This window comes from Papaver somniferum, chromosome 11 (assembly GCF_003573695.1).
Source record: "Papaver somniferum cultivar HN1 chromosome 11, ASM357369v1, whole genome shotgun sequence".
NCBI classification, from domain to species: domain Eukaryota; kingdom Viridiplantae; phylum Streptophyta; class Magnoliopsida; order Ranunculales; family Papaveraceae; genus Papaver; species Papaver somniferum.
Window position 1 is genome coordinate 76,823,748 of NC_039368.1, and position 19,255 is coordinate 76,843,002.

Genomic DNA, 19,255 nt, shown 5'->3' on the forward strand with positions numbered 1-19,255 from the left:
GAAAGTTGAAGTTGAGAAGATTGAGCCATGATGTGTCGCGAGAACTTACATGAGGAACAATCAAGATGAATATGATAAGGAAAATAGCTCGGAAAAAACTTAGTTTTTTTATAACAGGCAGCTGCTACAATAAGGTATGCCAGCTAGTTTCATGGTGAATATGATGTAAAGTCTAGAACAAAATGGTGAAGGGAAAACTTGTGGTTATACCCTAAGTTTTCCCTTCACTTATTCCCTAAATTTTTTTTGGGAATGATGTAAAGTCTTACTCTGATCATATTCATTCTTCTTAAGGTTTCTGTTATTAACATATGTGATATCTAAGGTATGCCAGCTACACCGAATAATTTATTTAGAGATTTTTCCATGATTATAAGGATTTATTTTTGGTAAGCGAAATTTGAATTTTGAATCATCTATGAATTGCGCGTGTACACAGATACCATTTCCCAAAATAAGCTTGTGTTTATGAAACTCTCCATTTTTATTAAGCTGAAAAAATGGCTAATATATAAATTTGGATCAACTACTACCCTAGTGTAGTCGTCCCTAACATTGGTCTGGTAATGAAGCGCATTGGTCGACAGAATAAATATTCATTGGTAAAGGCAAGGAAATGCCAAATGGAAAATGCGGTATGAAATGTTGCATTGATGCATATCGAGGAATTGAGTTAGCCCAACTCAAGGATAATTCAAGAACATTGAATAGGCCAAGAGTTGGCTTATGCAATGGTCCAAGACCTGACCAAAGCTTTGACAGTTCACGCAAACTAGTGATACAAGTGAGTGCATCCTTATTATCTATTACTCGGCTAAGTAAACTGAATTTCGCATAGAGCATGTGGCGTATATGGCGCATCATTAGCATCTGTTAGAGCACTTCTCGGTCAAACTCGCAAGTGTTGCTATCTCAAGCTTTTTTATCAAGTTTAGGCGTCAAAACTATAAGTCTTGATTTTTAGTCTACTTATAGTTAAGTCTCGGATTAGGATAGAATACGTAGTTGAGCTTTAGACTTCACGACGTTCATTGATTGAAGACGAAGAACTAATAAGGAGAGGTTATGGAACTTCATCAACAAAAGGTATGTGGAGACTTGAACTCATCTATCACTCAGAAGTCTATTTCTATTCCATCTCCTATTGAGATAAAAGTCATATAGCTATATAGACTTTACTTTATACACACTTGATATTTCAAGCTGAGTTTAACTCGCTTACAAATTTCTCGAAATATGTGTTGGTAAGCTTTCGCTTTAACCAAGTTCATCTTTTATTCTTGACAAAAGTCAAAAGATGATCATGTGAAAATCGCCTGGTAAAATCTTACATAATTTGTGTGAGACAGTCATTTGATATAGACTCGGGATGTTTCGTATTGATTATTGGATCACTTGAAAATTACTTTGAAGCTAATAGTTTATGTGAGACAGCTATTATCGTCTTCCAGGAATGTTTCAATGATTAAAATGGAGTTTACAGCAATTAACCTTTGATTGGATATAGCACAACATGCGTACTGTTGCAAATATACTCCAAGTCCGGAAACATAGTATACATATCCGTGTGCATACTGGTTTGATAGTTGAAGTCCGGGAACTATAATATGCATACTCGTATGGGTACCAGCGTAACAATTTCAAGTCCGGGAATTTAACTGGGTTTGGTCATGTACGACATTTTGCGTACCCGTTCGCATACTGGTGAACCCAGAACAAGTACGGCTACTTAGGTATGTGTACCCGTTTGCATACTTGAGTGGGTTAAGTTATAAATTTGGTTTATTCGTGAACAAATACATTTAAATATAAGGAATGCAATCTTTTGAAAAACCATGACTATAATGTTCATGAATCGATTCAAGTGAATCAAAACCGATTTTGCTTCAATTGTGTCTTGTATACTTCTATGAGAATATAAACAATTGAACAACTCCACAACTAGTGTCATTTGAGTCATTTGAACTAGTTGTGGTAAAGATGAACAAGGTTGATATGAAAGTGTTCATATGACTAACTTCGGTTAACTACTGTTGAGCCAACCAAGTGTACATGTTCATCTACGGTTATCTATATCTAAAAGAAGGTACATTTCACATGTGTATAACAAGCTAAGACAATCTAACAATTGAAAGATATTAGCTTGAATATAATCAGGTTTTCATCTAACGGTGAATATTGAATGCTTTATTACCAAGGTAACATTCATTGCAAACCCTGATTTGAAGAATGTATAAGGGAGAACTCTAGCAACTAGAAAATCTAATCCCCACACCTCTTGTGTGATACTAGTTGCGACTAGAGTCGATTATCCTTTAACCTAGATTTTTCTAAAACCATTATAGGTTAACGACTTAAATACTTCCTTTGGATTTTGAAGCCAGATCCAACTATTTTCTTTGTAGTTGCGTATTCTGATCTTACTTTATTATATTGTATTGAGTACTATCTTCTCTAAGATTTGCTCGAGATTAATCTCCGATAGGCAGGATATAAAAAAAAATCACAAAGCTCTTCATTTCTTTCTTTGTGATTCCACAATATCTTGTTTCGCCTCCATACGATTAATATTATTGTGAGGTGATTGATATTACTAGGAAGTTCTTCGGGAATATAAGTACGGTGTATCAATTGGTTCATGTTCACCTTGATTTATCAAAAGATTGAACAAAAACTCATACGTATTTCTGTTGGATACATATTTATCTATTCAATAGACTTTTCTGTATAAGACAAATTTGTTTATCAAGTCTTCGACTTTGGATCGTAGCAACTCTTAGCTATGGGTGAGATCAGCTAAGGGAATCAAGTGTGTAAAGTCCTGCTGGGATTCAGAGGCACAAGGAACGCGATTGTACCTTAATCAGTGTGAGAATGGTTAGGGCTCAACTACATTTTAGTCTGAAGTTAATTTTTAGTAGGCTAGAGTCTGTAGCGGCTTAATACATTATGGTATTTAAAACTGGACTAGGTCCCGGGGTTTTTCTGCATTTGCGGTTTCCTTGTTAGCAAAACTTCTGTTGTTTGTGTTATTTCTTTTCTGCATTATATTTTTATATAATTGAAATATCACAGGTTGTGCGTAGTTCAATCAATTAGATAATACACCTTTGGTTGTCGATATAAATTGATTGGTACTTGAACATTGGTCTTTGGTACCATTCAAGTTGTTTCTCATATTAATCCGGCTCACGGATTTCTATCTGTTCGATTGCCGATTGATTTGAGAAGCTGAGATATAATTCTTGGTGTATTTTCCTTAATTGATTCTGACTGTCTAGTTGATTCTTTTGGAAATTATATTGGAGTTAGTCCACACATATTTCCTTAACGAAATATTGGGTGTGGTTGTTAGACCCCCGCTTTTTCAATTGGTATCAGAAATGGAAAACACGTTAAAGACCTCATATGTCTGTGTTTGTAGCAATCTGACTCTATGGATAGTAAAGTCTATATAAACGCTTCACTAGAATTAGATCTATATAACTCCAAGTATGCTCTAGAAACCATCGATGAGGCTGAGTTCTTTGTTCTAGAAAAAATCATCAAAAATATTTGTCATGAAAAACAACGATTGATAAGGAAAATTGATGGTCTTCATTACGAAATTTATATCAAAAAATCTGATCTTTGAGAACGTTCCGAAGAGCTAGTTAATCTCCAGAAGAAGTTGGATGAAAAAATCCGGATCAATTCTGATCTTGTTGCAGATATTGCAAGTCATAAGGATTTGAAGTCTGTCAAAGTTACTTCTATGGATATGAATAACTCCTTTAATTCTTCTATGAAGAATTGTCGAAAGTCAGGAGATAAGCGAGGTTTAGTCTTTGTGAAACCTGATACGACTCAGAATCTCTCAAATGAGTTTAATGATGTTGGTTTATGTATGTTTTGTTATTCAAGATCATACTCAATATTAAAAACATTACTGCATTTCTTGCACTGCACATCACCTAAAATACGTTTCATGTTACGTAATAAAAGGTAATCAAGAGTGTGAAGATTTGCTCTTTTTTATTTTTTTCCCATTCACATGGTGGTACTATTAGTATGTTCTTCATCTTGTTTTAATACATGAGAAAGATAATAACATTTGAAGCTTCAAATCACATTTTCGATTTGAATAAACTAAAACGTATATAATGTACAAGAAAGTACAACCGTGTAATCAAAAAATAAAGTAGAATTCAAATAATCGATCAATTAATCGAAGATCAAAGATTCAGAGTCTTATTAGGACGCATATATGAAGAAATCTAAAGTCGACAATCAAATATGGGTTTGATTTCATATCATGCATCAAAAAAAAGGTAATCAAAAGCGTTTCTTGAGAACCAAAATCTAAGAAATAAAAAAATCAAATCAAGATCATAAACCAATTAGATGTAACATGTCGTATTTATATCATACATTCAAAAAAACTGAAATTTCGAAAGAAAAAAAAAAGCGAACGACTAACCAAAGGAGAACAATAAATTTAAAAATAAAATGCGCTCTTGCGCTGCTAGATCAAGTATGATCTAGCATCAAGAAGGCCAAGCATTTGGAATTTTATGAGGTCAACTAACTCGTATAAGCTTAAATCATAGTTGTAAAAAACCCAAGCAGAACTTGTTTCATCTTCTATAGATCGGCATCATGTTATAACCTGGCCGTGAACTCCACTTTACCTTGTTGTTCGTCTTTGGTGATGCTATATCTGCAGAGATTTTGATGTGTGCTGGTGCTGATTAGAGTTTACATAATGGATATGGTTGGAATGCACTTCAAGAAGCTTTTTGTAGCCGTGAGGATTGGGTTGTAATGATCATTGCACAATACTATCAGCCTCTTGCTTGGGAAAATGGTATCGTCGTCTTCCCACAAATTGTATCATCTGCAACTCGAATTCGTGAGTTTTACATAGAGATAACTTTTCATTTTGAGAGTTTCGTCATTCCCTTTATCGGTCGAATTGCTCCATCAGGTTCATACCGCATCTGGAAACGTGGTTCTAATCTACATGCCGATACGACTTGCTGGTTTTGCCGGACTCAAAAATTACAAGAAGTATAGTTTACCTATTGTTGTTAATTTGTTTATTTGATTCCAATTGTGTATAATCATCACAGATTCTTGACCAAATTTTGTATTATTGGTTTTAAGCTTCCACTTAGAATCTTCACATATGGCTGGACAACTATAGTTAATCCATGATTAACTGATGTCAAAAAATGTCAAATGCTTGGCTTTGGTGTTGTTTCGATCTAGCAGGGCGAGAGCAAAAAAATTTTCGATGGAAAACTAATCTGAGATTGAAATATGTTGAAGAAAAGATTTAATCCTCCAAAATATATCTCTATCTGTTTAATCGCCTCTAAATGTTCTCTCTGTCTCGCTCTCTTTTTGTCTCAATCTTTTCTGAATTCAAATCTCAAGTAAAAAATAAACTCAATTCAGAAACGTATGTTCATATATGGAATCCGCAGAAGGTTATATCTAGTGTTCAGAAAATTCGGAAATCGCAGAATCGTTCAAAATTTGGTTGAACTTGAAACGGTAAAACTGAGTATTATTTGGACTATAGCGGACTAGGCTTTGGAGGGGTGGACTTGAGCATCCAAAGCACACTCGTACATCTGACTATATTGAGTCAGATATCTGACACCGAGTCAGCACAAAACACAAAATCAAACAGTCAACGCGTCATAAACGAAGTAAATAAAGTACACAAATTAGGGTCTTTGCGTCAAACACAAGAAAAATAAATAAAACGCGCCATGAATAGAACTTCTGAAGTAAGTAAAGAAAAGTCGAAGAAGATCTGAGATTTCAAAATCTTAGGAGGAGAGAGAGTGAAAACCAAAGACGACGAAGAAGAAGAAATAGAGATCTGATTAAATCTCAACCGTCAGATCATTCCACCATGAGTTCACTCTCATCATCTTCAGGAGTAAGTTTCTACTTCCTCTCTTACAATTTTAATTAGGGTTTTAGATCCACTAAAACTGCTGTTTTAAGATCTACATTATGTAATTGTTTTAGGGTTAACACTAATTATTATGTAGTGTTACAGTGGCAGGGTGGATCTGGGTTTACGAAATTATGCAAAGGTCTTGCTGTAGTAATCATTGGCAGTTCTGCTGTTGTTCAAATTATCCCATCTGTCATTCCATACGTTGCACTTATTCCCGCTAGGTTTGTGATTATCATTTTTTTATATTTTACCCATGAATCCAATTGGACGATTCTTGAATCGGTTTTGTATGATTTTGTTAGGACGATTCCTTTTGCGTGGAATTTGATTACAGCTGGTTACATTGAGCAATCGATATTCCAGGTATTGAAATTTGGTACTGAATGTGTTTTCTTTTTGTTTGTTTTTTTGGAATCGAGGTGCTGATTGTTTTGTATGTGTGTGTTTGTTTTGATTTTTAGGCGGTGGTTAGTACAATTGGTCTTCTTTTCATTGGGAGAGTGCTTGAACCAATATGGGGTTCAAAGGAGTTTTTGAAGTTTATCTTTGTTGTTAACTTCTTAACATCTGTTTGTGTTTTCGCTACGGCTATTGCTTTGTACTACATTACGACAAAGGAGAATTACCTGTAAGTGTTTTCTTCAGCCAAGGCAGTTGTATTTGCATTCAAATATTAATTTGTTAGGTCGTACTTTGTTCATTACTCATTCAACCATCCAGCATTTCTTATTGGAGGCCACTTAACATCATTTCAAAGAAGCATAAATTCAAGCTGTTTTCAGTTGGTTATCTCCAACTTTCGCGTTATTGATTTTTTGTTCTTTCTTGATTCAGGTATACACCAATTTCTGGATTCCAAGGAGTTCTTATCGGATTCCTGGTGGGCATTAAACAAATTTTACCTGATCAGGAATTGTCTCTCCTACCGTCATTCAAGATAAAAACAAAGGTATTGTCCTTGTCGCCTTAGACTATTGTCTTTTAAATTTCAGCAACATGAAAAATGAACTAATTAATGATTTAATTTTCAACACCTATCAGTGGTTGCCATCCTTCTTGCTACTTCTATGCATACTCTTGAGCTTCTTCATAGAAGAGTCAGCATCATACCTTCCAACCTTCCTATTTGGCGCATATATGAGTTGGATTTACCTAAGGTATCTTCAGAGGAAGCCGGAAACAAGCCTTAGAGGGGACCCAAGTGATGAATTCTCCTTTTCCTCATTCTTTCCTGGTGCTATGCGGTAATATGCCATCTTATCCCCATCCTTTCATTTAAAATCATTATTTCTAATTTGTGCTGTTATATATCTTCATTGCCCTTATTGAGGAAGCTTTTATTGGGTCTTCGCAGACCTGTTATTGATCCCGTTGCATCTCTGTTTGATCGGATGCTCTGTGGAAGATCTCAAGTTACTAATGATTCCAGCGATGGCTATACCTTAGGGGCCACCTCATTGCCTGGTTCTGGCCCCATTGAGGCATCCAGGAGGAGGTAATACTTACTCTTAGCTTGCTACATTATTGTCTTTAACCACACTGTTGAGTTAATTCTTTCTTAGCAAAACCACTGCTAGCTGTAAAACAAATCCATTGATTGTTGAAAACAACGTAATTGTACCATGAAGGTTTTTATTGTACATTATTCAGAAATGGGGTAACCGATTTTGCTTGAATTTGATGATTGTAAAGTTTATGTTGTATATATGTTGGCAGTAGAGTCCATGGGGACACCATATCTGTTCACGTCATGTTCTTTAAACAATCTACAAGAGAAGACATCATAATTGTTCGTTCTTGTCTAATTGCAGAGAAAGAGGAGCTAGAGCACTGGAAGAAAGATTAGCAGCTGATGGCTTGGTAGCTGTGGGTGAGAAAGAAGATGACCTTTCACACAGAGATGCGGCGGAAAATGTTTGAATGAACTCCATGGATATTCCCCCTTAGATAGTAAAGTTTGCTCATAGTTAGAAGATTAGGAATGTCGTACATTTTCGCAAATTTTGTTTGCTGCTTTTCCTTCTCCCCATGAAAAGCTATACAAATGTTATAAATTGAAATACCAGATGATGTTACCAGATAGTAAATGGAAACATGTGAAGATTTGTAGGTTGCTATTTCTATTTTATGTTGTACGTGTTTTCTGGTGACACTTTCACTTGAATAGCCATGATTTAACCGTTCCAATCTCTTCATTCTGATATAAATGAAATGTTAACAACCTTTTGCATCAACAGAACGGTTCACATTATTTTCATTATTTTGAATCAGCAGACTTATTGGGGCTGCTTTACAAAGAGGTCATTATCTACCTTCTAACACTAAAGAAAGGTCGACTGCACTGTATTTAGAGAGCATCCTATACCTTCTTTCTTATGTATACATTTTGGCTTTCATTATTTTTACTTCTATAAGTGGAGTCGCGCAGCTTCGCCTTGGCATCCCCACATGCACAGATAAATGTCTGCAAGATCAATTCTCTTATGCACAGATAGCTTCTACTGCAAGGCTTTTTGGAACATCTTTGCATGGATCTCCAAGATTCTTGCTCGATACTTCAACTTGGCAACTCTTTAATCCGACGCAAGCCTGAGGAAATGACACATTAGCTATATAATTTCTTCATAAGTTCAGTAGCACAACAGTGGAGTCATTTCCCTGAAAAAATAAAAAAGTTATCATGTACCTCCTTTACAATTGTGAGAGCCTTGACACTGCTGCATCGACCATGGCCATAAGTCCCACAAGTCCCATATGGGGTTCCAAAACTTGCAAACTTGATAGATGATATGACCTGGTTTGGAGAAGGGCATTTCAGCTGAAGGACTGGTCTAGAATTTTCTTTTGTCTTTGCCTCTGAAGTCCACGATTCTACAGGAGGTGGGTGTGATTCCGATACGTGTGCACATAAGCTATCTGCTTGTCTTGTAGCAAAAGATAATTGAGTTGGATTACCGCCTAACTCCTCGAACAACACCAATACATTACCGCTTGGTTTGACCCATGAACGTGGGACATGGTACCTGCGATGAACATTCCCAACATCATCAGGAAAAAGTTGTCTTAAAAAACAGAAGCCAACAGAAGAAAAAGATCGGGAACCAGGCACAGCTTGTATCTTACAGTTGCTGAGATGGTTTCCCACAACTCTTGAGACACTTGGTTGCACTATAGGTTCCTTTATAGCTGCAATAATTGCTGCAACCACTTTGTGAAGCTATGTTAGTTGGCCAAAACCGACCAATGCTCTGACCGTTCACCCATGCTTCACCCTTACCCATTCCTGTGAAGTCTAGTGCAATTGGGTCACTGCCAGCAGGCGCGTCGAAGCTCGTCTAAGAAAACAAATATGGTTTAGTGATATAAAAGATATGGTCATAAGGAATTATAAAGTAAACCATATGCTGAATCAGATTCAACGAATCAAACATTTATTTACCTTGTACCACGTCAAAGGTTGGTTTTTAGGCATGATAGAGTCTGAGACCCACTGTGAAGAACTTCCATCATACAAACCTAATTCTTCACCGTTCAGTCCAATCTGCCAAATCATAGGAGAAGACAAGATGAGATTTTAGCCCTCCAACTAATAAGTGAACACTGAGAGAATGAATGTGTAATGCTCTGAGAGACAGACCTGATATGTCCACTTAGTCGAGGATAAATCCAGACTTGCTCCGTTTTTCAATCCTTTTATCGTGACTGGACCGGTAATACCAGCACCCGTCAATTCATAAAATGCTCCATAGTTCTAAAAATGAAAACATTGCATGGGGTCACACTTTTGTGGAGGAATAGCTCAAACATGCACTTCAAGCAAATTTAGTCATTGAAGTATAAAGACCCCAGCTCAATGCATTAGCAGTTGTAATGAATAAATTTAGTTTTTCCTTTTAAGAGGAGGACGGACCTGGAGTCCCACTGTTGCACTCATGAGGTCAATGCTATTCTTCCCTGGTACCAGTGTAATGGGTACCTCGAGGCTGATTTTCACTTTGCCACTAATTCCTTTTCCACTACCTAAGAATCAAATAACAGCGGATAGAGTAAGAAAACAATGCACCTCAAAAATAATAGACAGGAAACAGAAAATTTTGCTTTCACACAACTAAGTGTGTTCTGTACAGTTACGGGCACGTACCTGCAAGCTTCCCATTGACAAAAACATTAAGAGCATGACCAAGTGATTCGACATGAAGAACAGGCTGACTATCCCCTTGAAGAAGTGGTTCATTTTCTTTGACTTCAGTACTGCCACAAAATTTAAATTGATAAACTTTATCACATCAAACAAATTAAGATAGCAATAGGAACTTAAGAAAGAATTTTAGGATTCTATACCTTAACGAATACCACAAATAATCACTAACATCAGATGTCGTATTTATTTGCTCAAGTAGACCATTTCTTGAGAAAGCATCGCTCTTTGAAATACCTACAGGTTCAACAAACCAACTCCATCCTGACTGAAACTCTGCTGCAGAGTTATCAATCTTATCGTCAGACTGACGATGGAATTTTTGTCTCACAACCTGGGAGTTTATCTGCCACATAACAAGAGAATCATAAGGTCCAGTATGAACACATACGGGCAAGCACACACAGACAATCCCATAATAGACCCAAGTCACTAGAATATTCAAAGACAAATGTGTCTTGCAAGTTGCTGAGGCAAACCTTTGCGGAATTGAATATGACGTTTTTGCAGTCAGGTAGAATGCTGACAGACCATGCAGGTAAATGATATGAATTGCCATTGAAATTCACAGTTGCATCAGATTGAGTTCCTATATTGGCAAGGAAAGCAGAACATACTCCTGCTTCTGTTTTATAGACATGTCCCTGAGAATAAAGGATGCTCCAAGTCAGAATAGAAATCACACCATCTGACCGTTCACAGACGTATGACTAAATAAGAGTGTTCTTATTACCTCTAAGTTGTCACCAAGCTTAATTTCCTTAGGATCAGTTGCTATCAATGCTGGTTCACAGAGCTTTATGGCCTTGTGCAAATCTTTTAGGTGTCCCCACTTAGGCTGCCTAATAAGTCCTGCACCATACATGAATTCGATTATAAACATTACATCTTACACATTATACGCTCAAATAAAAAATGAGCTCGCAAGCATGGTAAGCACAATCTTACCATACTCATCTATTGGAGCATCATAGTCATAGCTTGTGGTTATAAAGGGTCCTCCAGAAGTCCGGCCAAAGTTTGTCCCACCATGATACTGTTTATAAGAAAGCATTACATATACAAATAGCAAAAAGCCAACTAACAGGAGATTTACAAATAAAAACAGCAAAAAGCTTTACCATGTAGTAATTTTGGAAAGTTCCGCCTCTTTGGAAAAACCTTGCCACAGAAAATGCAATGTCTTCCACTGGTCTGTAAGGAACAGCGCCACCGAAAGTTTGGAACCTAGTACATGTAACATGTCGTTGAAAAGGTTACTAAGACTGAATAAAAATCCATACAACAGCTCAGATGTCATGTGTCAACCGACATTCAAAATAAGGAAAACATCTTACCAACCAGTCCAGTTCTCAGTCCACATCTTGGGTTTCTTGCCAGAATTTGGAGTAAACTGATCACAGTAAAAACCATTGCAAGTGTTGATCTGCAACATTTTGTAAAAATTACCAATGTCAGGAAATCAAAAATATACTCAACAACCAATGGATATGCGATCTTGAATGATGCAACATCAACTCGTTTCGGAAGTTTTTCATGGAGTACTGAACTCACAATTGGATCGGGAGCATTCACTTGCTGGCACATAACCCATGGTACCCCTGTGTCTAACGAGATAGCCATGCCTGCTGCCCAGTTAATGTAAGATTTAGCAGCAGAACCGTAATGCGTATCGATATTTCCATACTCATTTTCAATCTGCAAACCGAAAAGAGAACTTACTTAGTAGAGTTTGAGGAACCATTTGCTCAACGGAATGGGAAATACGGAAGAAACAAACCTGTGAAAGGATAATCGGTCCGCCTTGAGAAGCAAAAAGTTTCTCTTCTTTCATCATACTCACAATCTTGGCTGTGAATTTTTGCATTTCTCTCTAATACAAGAAATTTCAGAACAATTAAGGACTCAATTCTAAAAATCTTCAGTACAGCAATGAAATGAAGTTAAGAAGCCAAACCTTGAATGGTTCATTGTCGGTTCGGAATTGAATCCCCGGTATGAAATGCAACCATAGAGGAAATCCTCTAATAACCCAAAAGCAATCAAATTAGAACCTTTTGAATCAAAATTTGGCTCAATTGGGAAATGAAAAAGTTCTGAAACTGTGAAAAATTTACCCATAATTCCATTCGGCACAAACGTAAGGACCGATTCGAAGATGAACATATAAACCAGCATCTGCTACAGTTTTTACAAACTTTACCAAATCATTTCTCCCTTCAAAATCGAACTGCAAAATTACAAAAACCCATTTTGCATGAATATCTTTAGTTTGATTTGGACTAAAAAGAAATCAAAAAAGTTAAAGTAAAAATGTAGTCATCAAGAAATAAAGTTAAGGACCTGATTCTGAACAGGTTCATGAGAATTCCAGAAAACATAAGTCTCAATCACATCTAAACCTCCATCTTTTGATTTCTGTATCAAATCCGGCCACATCTACATGCAAACATTTAGAAAAACAGAGTTAGATTGAGAAAAAACAGAGCAAGAATGAGAACAGAGTGAAAGATCTTTCCAACCTCAGGAGTACTGCGAGGGTAATGTATAGAACCAGACATTAAAACTCTCCGTTTCCCATCAATCACAACTGCTCTATGATCATACTCAACTGTCATTCCAATGACACAGACGATCATCTCCACCACCATTAGTACAATGCTAATGTACGCCACCCCCTTCATTTCTTTAAAAAAAATTTGATTCTTGATTCCTGGGTCTGTTCTGTAAGTTATTTCAGAAGTGGGTTTTTCAATTTATAAGGTGAGATGGATTGTGAGATTGGGTTAGTGTATATAAATGAAATGATTGTTTGCTTGAAAGGTTAAGTAAGGAGAATCTATTAAGGTTTAAGAAGCTTAGATGACTTACTACCTGTGTCTAACCTACGCCAGTGTGAGTACACGCCACCTATACCACCTCGATCTCTATAATTCCAACAAAGTTGAGATTTTTACTTTTTCTTCCTTAAATTTGTTTTCTGCATTTCTTTTTTGATCCAGGTTTTGTTGCTAACTTACGCCTGTATTTATAAACAGAGAAAAGCAAAGGGGAAAGAGTGAATGAATGAAGAAGACAAAGTGGGGAACTGAATTCTTTTTAACTTTGGGCGGTAAAAAGAGAATCTCAGTGTTGGGTATATTTGTCGTGTAGGACCATAACCACAACCAAACAACCACATTAGTACCTTATTAGTATTGTTTTTGTAATCAAACCCTTTGGTTGATCATTTCTTATTTATAGACCCTTTGGGTTTTAGAGATTATCAGTCCAAGGACATTTTGTGGAGTGGTTGTGGCCTATGCAACTTTATGCTCAAAAAGTGCTTGTTTGGATGGAGTTACTAATTTGCCCGGCTAAATTGGGGTTTATGGATTTTTCATCCACCCCATAAAGGATGATAAGGGGTGTCTAAGTTTGATGAAACTACCATTTTACCATCTGTCAAATATTAATACTACTAATTTGTCCCCATCAAATCCTAATCATAAAATTAAAAACTAAAATCAAAATCATAAAATTTAAAAACTAAAATCAATATCAAAATCATAAAACTAAAATCATAAAATTAAAAACTAAAATCAAAGTCAAATTCATTTCCATCTCCACTTCAACTGATCTTTTCTAAACCCAATCCTATAAACTAGGTTTAGTAACATAAAATTGCTCAAAAATTGAAAATTTTGAAATCAAATTTTTCCTGGTTTATTAGAATCAGTTAACGTTAATGTATATGTGATCCGATTGCAAATAGAAACGGTTTATGTTCATGCCTACAAAGACCGATTGTCCTTGATATGTTTTCTGGTTCGAGAAATTTGAACCAGAATCGGATTACATTAGCACTTATAAAAACCGATTGTTGATATATAATGTTAGAATCGGATTTTATATGTGTGTCGAGTAAAACGATTGTTGTTCTCAATTTTCCTGTATCTTTTTTTTTGTTAGAATCAGATTACATGAGCATTCTTATAAACCGATTCCTGTTGTGCAATGTCAGGAATCGGTTTTTAAATATGTATCGTGTAAACCGATTCTGGTTAACCCATTTTTTTTCAGTTAATACTCGATCATAAAATGAGTATGAAATCATACTCGATTTCATTTCATTAACTCGGGTATAGAATGGATTTTAATTTTATTTGATGTTTAATAACACATAATTCACAGATAAAAAAGAGAAAATTTACCCACAATCGGTTTACGTTCATGCCAATATAAACCGATTATGGATAATCGGTTGATTTTCATGTCTATATAAACCAATTCTGGGTAGAAGCTAGTTTCAAAAAATCTCTATATATTTTTGAGGTTACAATCGGTATATGTTTTTGACAACATATACCGATTCTGAGTTGGTGTTCTTCAAAAAATTTCAAATTTTCACATTTTTTCATGTTCAGATGATTAATTAACACGAGTTAATTTCACACCTAACACTATATTTTACCACTAATCACCCGAATTAACACTAATTAATCATGGGTAAATAAGTCATTAAGAAAATAGTTGGTTAAGGGGTTTCTATGAATTACTTCTTAATGACCCTATTTTGTCATGTATCTATAGGCCCCAATGAAGTGGCATATGCCCCAATTTAGCCAGGCTAATTTGGTAGATTTGAGATAAAATATCGAATTTAAATACCTGGTTTGATTGGGGTATACCCAAATTAATTGGGGTATACCAAATGAGACAAAATAAGGTCATTTTGAAGTAAAACACAAATCCCTTTAACCACATATTTATAAAAATGACTAATCTACCCTTGATTAATTAACACTAATAAACATGATTAGGGTAATTAATTTAGTTAGTTAATTAATTGTGAAAAGTTTGAAATTAGGTTTTATTTTAGATTGAACTCATGGATGTGGGTAGATTTTTGAGATTTGTTTTCTTGAGAATTCTACTTGTAACGAATTAAATCGTACTATCCAGACGCTTATAAATATGAGATTGTAGAGCTGTTGGGTGGTTTTATACTCCAAATTATAAAAAGAATCAACATTTTCAGTTCTGAAAGTATGAAAAGTCGGCAAGGTCGACAAAAAAAAACCTGCCGACTATAAGATTTTTGACATTCAGAGAAAGGTGTTACAAATGCATGATTAATCGGCAAGGTATTAATTTCATAACCTGCCAACTAAACTGTAGTCGGCAAGGTATTAATTTAATAACCTGCCGACTAAAATATAGTCGACAATGTATAGAGATGGATATCTTGCCGACTCTGTAACTGCTAATTTCAGAGATGCAAAGTCGGCACGGTATTTAACCTTATACCCTGCCGACAATATTTTAGTCGGCAAGGTCGACAAATAAAACTCTGCTTACCTTTGAATCGTTTTGGCTCTTCGTTTTTGTTTTTTTTTTTTTGATTTCACATGTATAGTTAGAGTTTAGAGGAAAGATTTTTGATTTTCTTTTGAATATGTTTTGGTCGGCATGGTTTTTTAGTATGGACAATTTGGTCTTTTAACACCTTTTAGACACCCCTTAACACACTAGTCTGGATAGGAGTATACCCCAATCTCGCCTGGTTTAAATACGGGTGAAACTGTAGTACTTATTCTTTTGTCTACACTAAAATTTGTTGATGAAAATAAACAAGCGTTAACATTGGAGTTTCAGAATAATTTTTTCTTCCGGTTAAAAATTGTACGACGTTTTGTTGAGCTTCGTAAGACTCGTAGTCGTAGCCCTTGTCATAAGACTAGTAGCGTTTTACCTTCCTTGTTTCTTCCCATAGTGACGGAGGTCTTGCATTGATCAGGGAGTTCTGAGAGGAGTCATAATCATTTACAGGAGTCCAAACGAATTCCACCAAATATTGCAGGAGTGCGGTGCTTAATACTAGTAGTAAAATGAAAGTTTCCACAGTGATAATCGGTAGTTGGGTACTTGTCGCGCTCTTTCGATCGCGCCTTAATAATAACCAATCCCGCCTAATCAAATCGTATAGGAAGGAAGGAGCACGTGGTGTATCATCAATTCCGTAGGGGCAGCACCAAAATAACCAACCACATCATAAATTCCGTCAGGGCCTACATATACCTTTATGCTCTTATTGGACCCACCTCCGGTTCGATTTTTATCCCATCAAAATGAGGCACATTATTTTTTTTTTCTTATCATGCGAGAAAACAACAAAAGGCCGGTGCTCTAAATGGCAACAAATCAGCTGGAAGGGAGTGAAGTTTTAAGAGGATCAAACAACCTCTAATACACATAGAGAATAAATGTTGATTAAAATTAATGTGCCAGGTGGCCATTTGACTCATCTTCAGCCTAGTTGTAAATATATGGTCCAATAAAGACCAAAATGAATACTAGTTACTATTGTGGAAATGCATTATTGGTTTGGTTGGTTCATTTCGTTCCATCGAGAAAATCAACGTTGCTAATGGGGGTGCCAGGTTTGGTGCGGTGTACCAAGCTAAGGTAAAAACTATTTTGTCCCATATAAAAAATCGGTTTTGTTTTATTATGGTTTTGGTACACCCACACCTAACCAGTTACCCCTGTTAGCAATCTTGAAGAAAATAAGAAGAAGAAAGACAATGAGACGGGCGGGTTTAATAACTGAGTGTTGATTATTCAAGCTTTAAATGACTAAGTACTAACGGTAAAGATGAATATTCCTCTTCTTATGTTAATTGTTCACGTTACTTTTTTGAGATCATTATGGAATTAAACTCCGTTTTATTTGTTTTCTTTTTTTTTTTTTGGAAATTACATTTCAATTCATTTAAATAATTACATGATAATTATTAAATTTAAACTTAGTTGCTCACCTGAAAGTGAGTCTAAACCAACCTTATTACGAGACATCCTAGCTCTCTTTATCAATTTTACTTAAGATTTTGTCAGCTAATCAATAAATAAATAGGATACACATTCCTTCACTGTATTATTATTCATGGGGTCATTCAAAATTTTAAAATAAATCATCGGATATCCCAACCAAACATCATCCACAATATCCATGATTTATCATATGAATCCATTGTACGTATCATGGATTTATGATAGTATGAAACGTCGGTTGTGCTGTTTATACATCATCATCGTAATCACCGCAGGCTTTTGTTGGATAAACACTAGAACGTCATTTCCGCCATTGTTTTGGTGGAATATAGGTAGAATTCCGCGTAACATTCACTCCGTTAGTCCATTTAGGATTTTTGTTTCTCTATATGGTCGAAGCCAACGTATACTGAATAGTTCTTCTAGAACGATTCTATACGTTTTGTCCACGTTGCTTCTACATTTGAATGGGTGTATAATTATGTGTAACTCGGTCTCTAATCTCTGCTCTTTTAATAATTTAATTCTGAGCGTGTAGTTGTTCAACTGCAAGTAGGACTACAGGAATAGGGAGCCCCCACTTATATACCCAAACATTTTACACCAGTATGTGTCACCCACATCTATTATTGATTTCTTTCTCACCCTACCCCGCCTGGAAAAATAGGGGATCCGCTTTAAAAATAGACCAATACAAACTTGACACATAGTGGGGTATAAGAGATGGGGTAAAAATCCGGGGTCTCTAAAGCATTTTCGCGAATTTTACGACGATGCCACAGACACCGACTATTCCTTTTTGTATTATAGCTAGGTTCGGATTGATAAACATGAGCATAGAGAAAGACAACAACTGTGTGTGAGATGAACTCATTCTGTGTATTGCTTAGATAGGTAAAAAACACCTACTTGTAGAAGAGTACAACAAATAAAAGAGGAAGGAAAATATACAAAGATATATGACCATAACTAATTGTACAACACCTAGATAACAAGAATATATACTCTATAACTGCATATATATACACCATAAGTGTCAAGATACTGAAATATCTTAACACCCCCCCTCAGACTCAAGGTGGTATAGAACACATCTTGAGTCTGGAAACCAAGAATTGTAGACGAGATGCCGGATGAGACTTGGTGAAAAGATCAGCAATTTGAAATCAGACTTGACACGAGGAAGAATAATTGTGTCGTGCTTGAAATGATGCCTTGTGAAGTGAAAATAAATCTCTGTATGCTTAGTTCTTTCGTGAAAAATATCATTGTGAGTGATCTGTATATCAGCCTTGTTATCACAAAAAAAAAGGTGTTGGTTTATGAAGACGAATTCCCATGTCACTAAGAAGATACCGTAACCAAATGATTTCAGAAGTGGTATGAGCAAGAGCTCGATATTATTCTTCAGCACTAGAACGAGAAACGATAGTTTGTTTCTTACTTCTCCAAGATATGAAAGAATCTCCTAAAAACATACAATATCCAGTAATTGATCGCCTGTTAGTGACATCTCCTGCCCAGTCAGAATATGAGTAAGCTCTTAGAGTGAAATCAAACTTAGATGAAAACTGAAGACCTTGATATAAAGTTCCTTTTAAGTAACGTAGAATTCGAAGAACAGCAGCAAAATGAGTTGAACGAGGAGCTGACATGAATTGGCTTACTATATGTACTGCATGACTAATATCAGGCCTAGTAATAGTCAAGTAGTTGAGACTTCCTACCAGTTTTTAATACATTGTGGGATTAGATAATAGAGTGCCACTTATTGGAATATGTCTCAAATTGACTTCTAGAGGAGTATCCACAATCTTAGTATCAGTGATCCCTGCACGTTAAATAATTTCAGATGCATACTTAACCTGAGATCCAAAGTATCCATTGTCTGATTTACCTACTTCAATGCCCAGAAATTAACTTAAGAAGCCAAGATCTTTCATCTGAAAACAAGAACTGAGATATCTTTTGAGATTATCAATTCCTTCAAGATCACTTTCTGTAATGACCATGTCATCTACATACAGGAGTATAATTACTATTCCGTTGGATGATACACGAGTTAACATTGCTGAGTCGTAAAAACTTTGTGTAAAACCATACTTAAGAATTGTACTGCTAAACTTCTCAAACCAGGCGCGGGCTGCTTGTTTGAGTCCATAAAGAGCCTTACGAAGTTTACACACCTAATTTGGAGCATGAGGTAGACCAGGAGGAGGTTGCATATATACCTACTATTGTAATTCTCCATGAAGGAAAGCATTTTTGACATCCATCTGATGAAGATT

General features: G+C 35.8%; 3 protein-coding genes across 4 annotated transcripts; 1 reads left to right on the plus strand and 2 right to left on the minus strand.

The window, feature by feature from the left end:
- Positions 1-5,748: 5,748 nt before the first annotated feature.
- LOC113321950 (rhomboid-like protein 19) lies at positions 5,749-8,189 on the plus strand. Of its 2 annotated transcripts, none has more exons than XM_026569937.1 (8): positions 5,749-5,932; positions 6,048-6,177; positions 6,259-6,319; positions 6,418-6,584; positions 6,791-6,905; positions 6,998-7,200; positions 7,311-7,451; positions 7,768-8,189. In XM_026569937.1, coding segments are annotated over exons 1-8 (927 nt in total). In that variant the 5' UTR covers positions 5,749-5,931; the 3' UTR covers positions 7,877-8,189. The 2 variants fall into 2 exon arrangements, with proteins under 2 accessions (XP_026425722.1, XP_026425720.1); XM_026569935.1 differs by having other exon boundaries at positions 6,056-6,177.
- Positions 8,130-13,193, minus strand: LOC113321949 (beta-galactosidase 8-like). The gene is made up of 20 exons (XM_026569934.1): positions 13,029-13,193; positions 12,677-12,878; positions 12,498-12,593; positions 12,272-12,384; positions 12,112-12,178; positions 11,935-12,027; positions 11,709-11,852; positions 11,492-11,580; positions 11,276-11,381; positions 11,103-11,190; positions 10,888-11,006; positions 10,634-10,798; positions 10,298-10,500; positions 10,098-10,207; positions 9,867-9,976; positions 9,594-9,707; positions 9,396-9,497; positions 9,080-9,291; positions 8,643-8,979; positions 8,130-8,545 (listed from the first exon to the last, which is right to left on the minus strand). Exons 2-20 carry the CDS (start codon positions 12,836-12,838, stop codon positions 8,438-8,440), a joined length of 2,538 nt encoding a protein of 845 aa, XP_026425719.1. The 5' UTR covers positions 12,839-12,878; positions 13,029-13,193; the 3' UTR covers positions 8,130-8,437.
- Positions 13,194-18,367: 5,174 nt separating this feature from the next.
- On the minus strand, positions 18,368-19,036 carry LOC113324597 (uncharacterized mitochondrial protein AtMg00240-like). The gene is made up of 2 exons (XM_026572905.1): positions 18,889-19,036; positions 18,368-18,690 (listed from the first exon to the last, which is right to left on the minus strand). Exons 1-2 carry the CDS (start codon positions 19,034-19,036, stop codon positions 18,368-18,370), a joined length of 471 nt encoding a protein of 156 aa, XP_026428690.1.
- Between the last annotated feature and the right edge of the window lie 219 nt (positions 19,037-19,255).

Coding starts and splice junctions, on each gene's coding strand:
- LOC113324597 (XM_026572905.1), bottom strand. CDS start 19,036: ATGTTAACTCGTGTATCATCCAACGGAATAGTAATTATACTCCTGTAT. Junction 18,691..18,888: donor GAAAGATCTTGGCTTCTTAA/GTTAATTTCTGG, acceptor AAAAACTGGTAG/GAAGTCTCAACTACTTGACT.
- LOC113321950 (XM_026569935.1), top strand. CDS start 5,906: ATGAGTTCACTCTCATCATCTTCAGGA. Junction 6,178..6,258: donor GTTGCACTTATTCCCGCTAG/GTTTGTGATTAT, acceptor TGATTTTGTTAG/GACGATTCCTTTTGCGTGGA. Junction 7,201..7,310: donor TTCTTTCCTGGTGCTATGCG/GTAATATGCCAT, acceptor GGGTCTTCGCAG/ACCTGTTATTGATCCCGTTG.
- LOC113321949 (XM_026569934.1), bottom strand. CDS start 12,838: ATGAAGGGGGTGGCGTACATTAGCATTGTACTAATGGTGGTGGAGATG. Junction 12,179..12,271: donor TGTGCCGAATGGAATTATGG/GTAAATTTTTCA, acceptor TTGGGTTATTAG/AGGATTTCCTCTATGGTTGC. Junction 12,028..12,111: donor CCGACAATGAACCATTCAAG/GTTTGGCTTCTT, acceptor TTCTTGTATTAG/AGAGAAATGCAAAAATTCAC.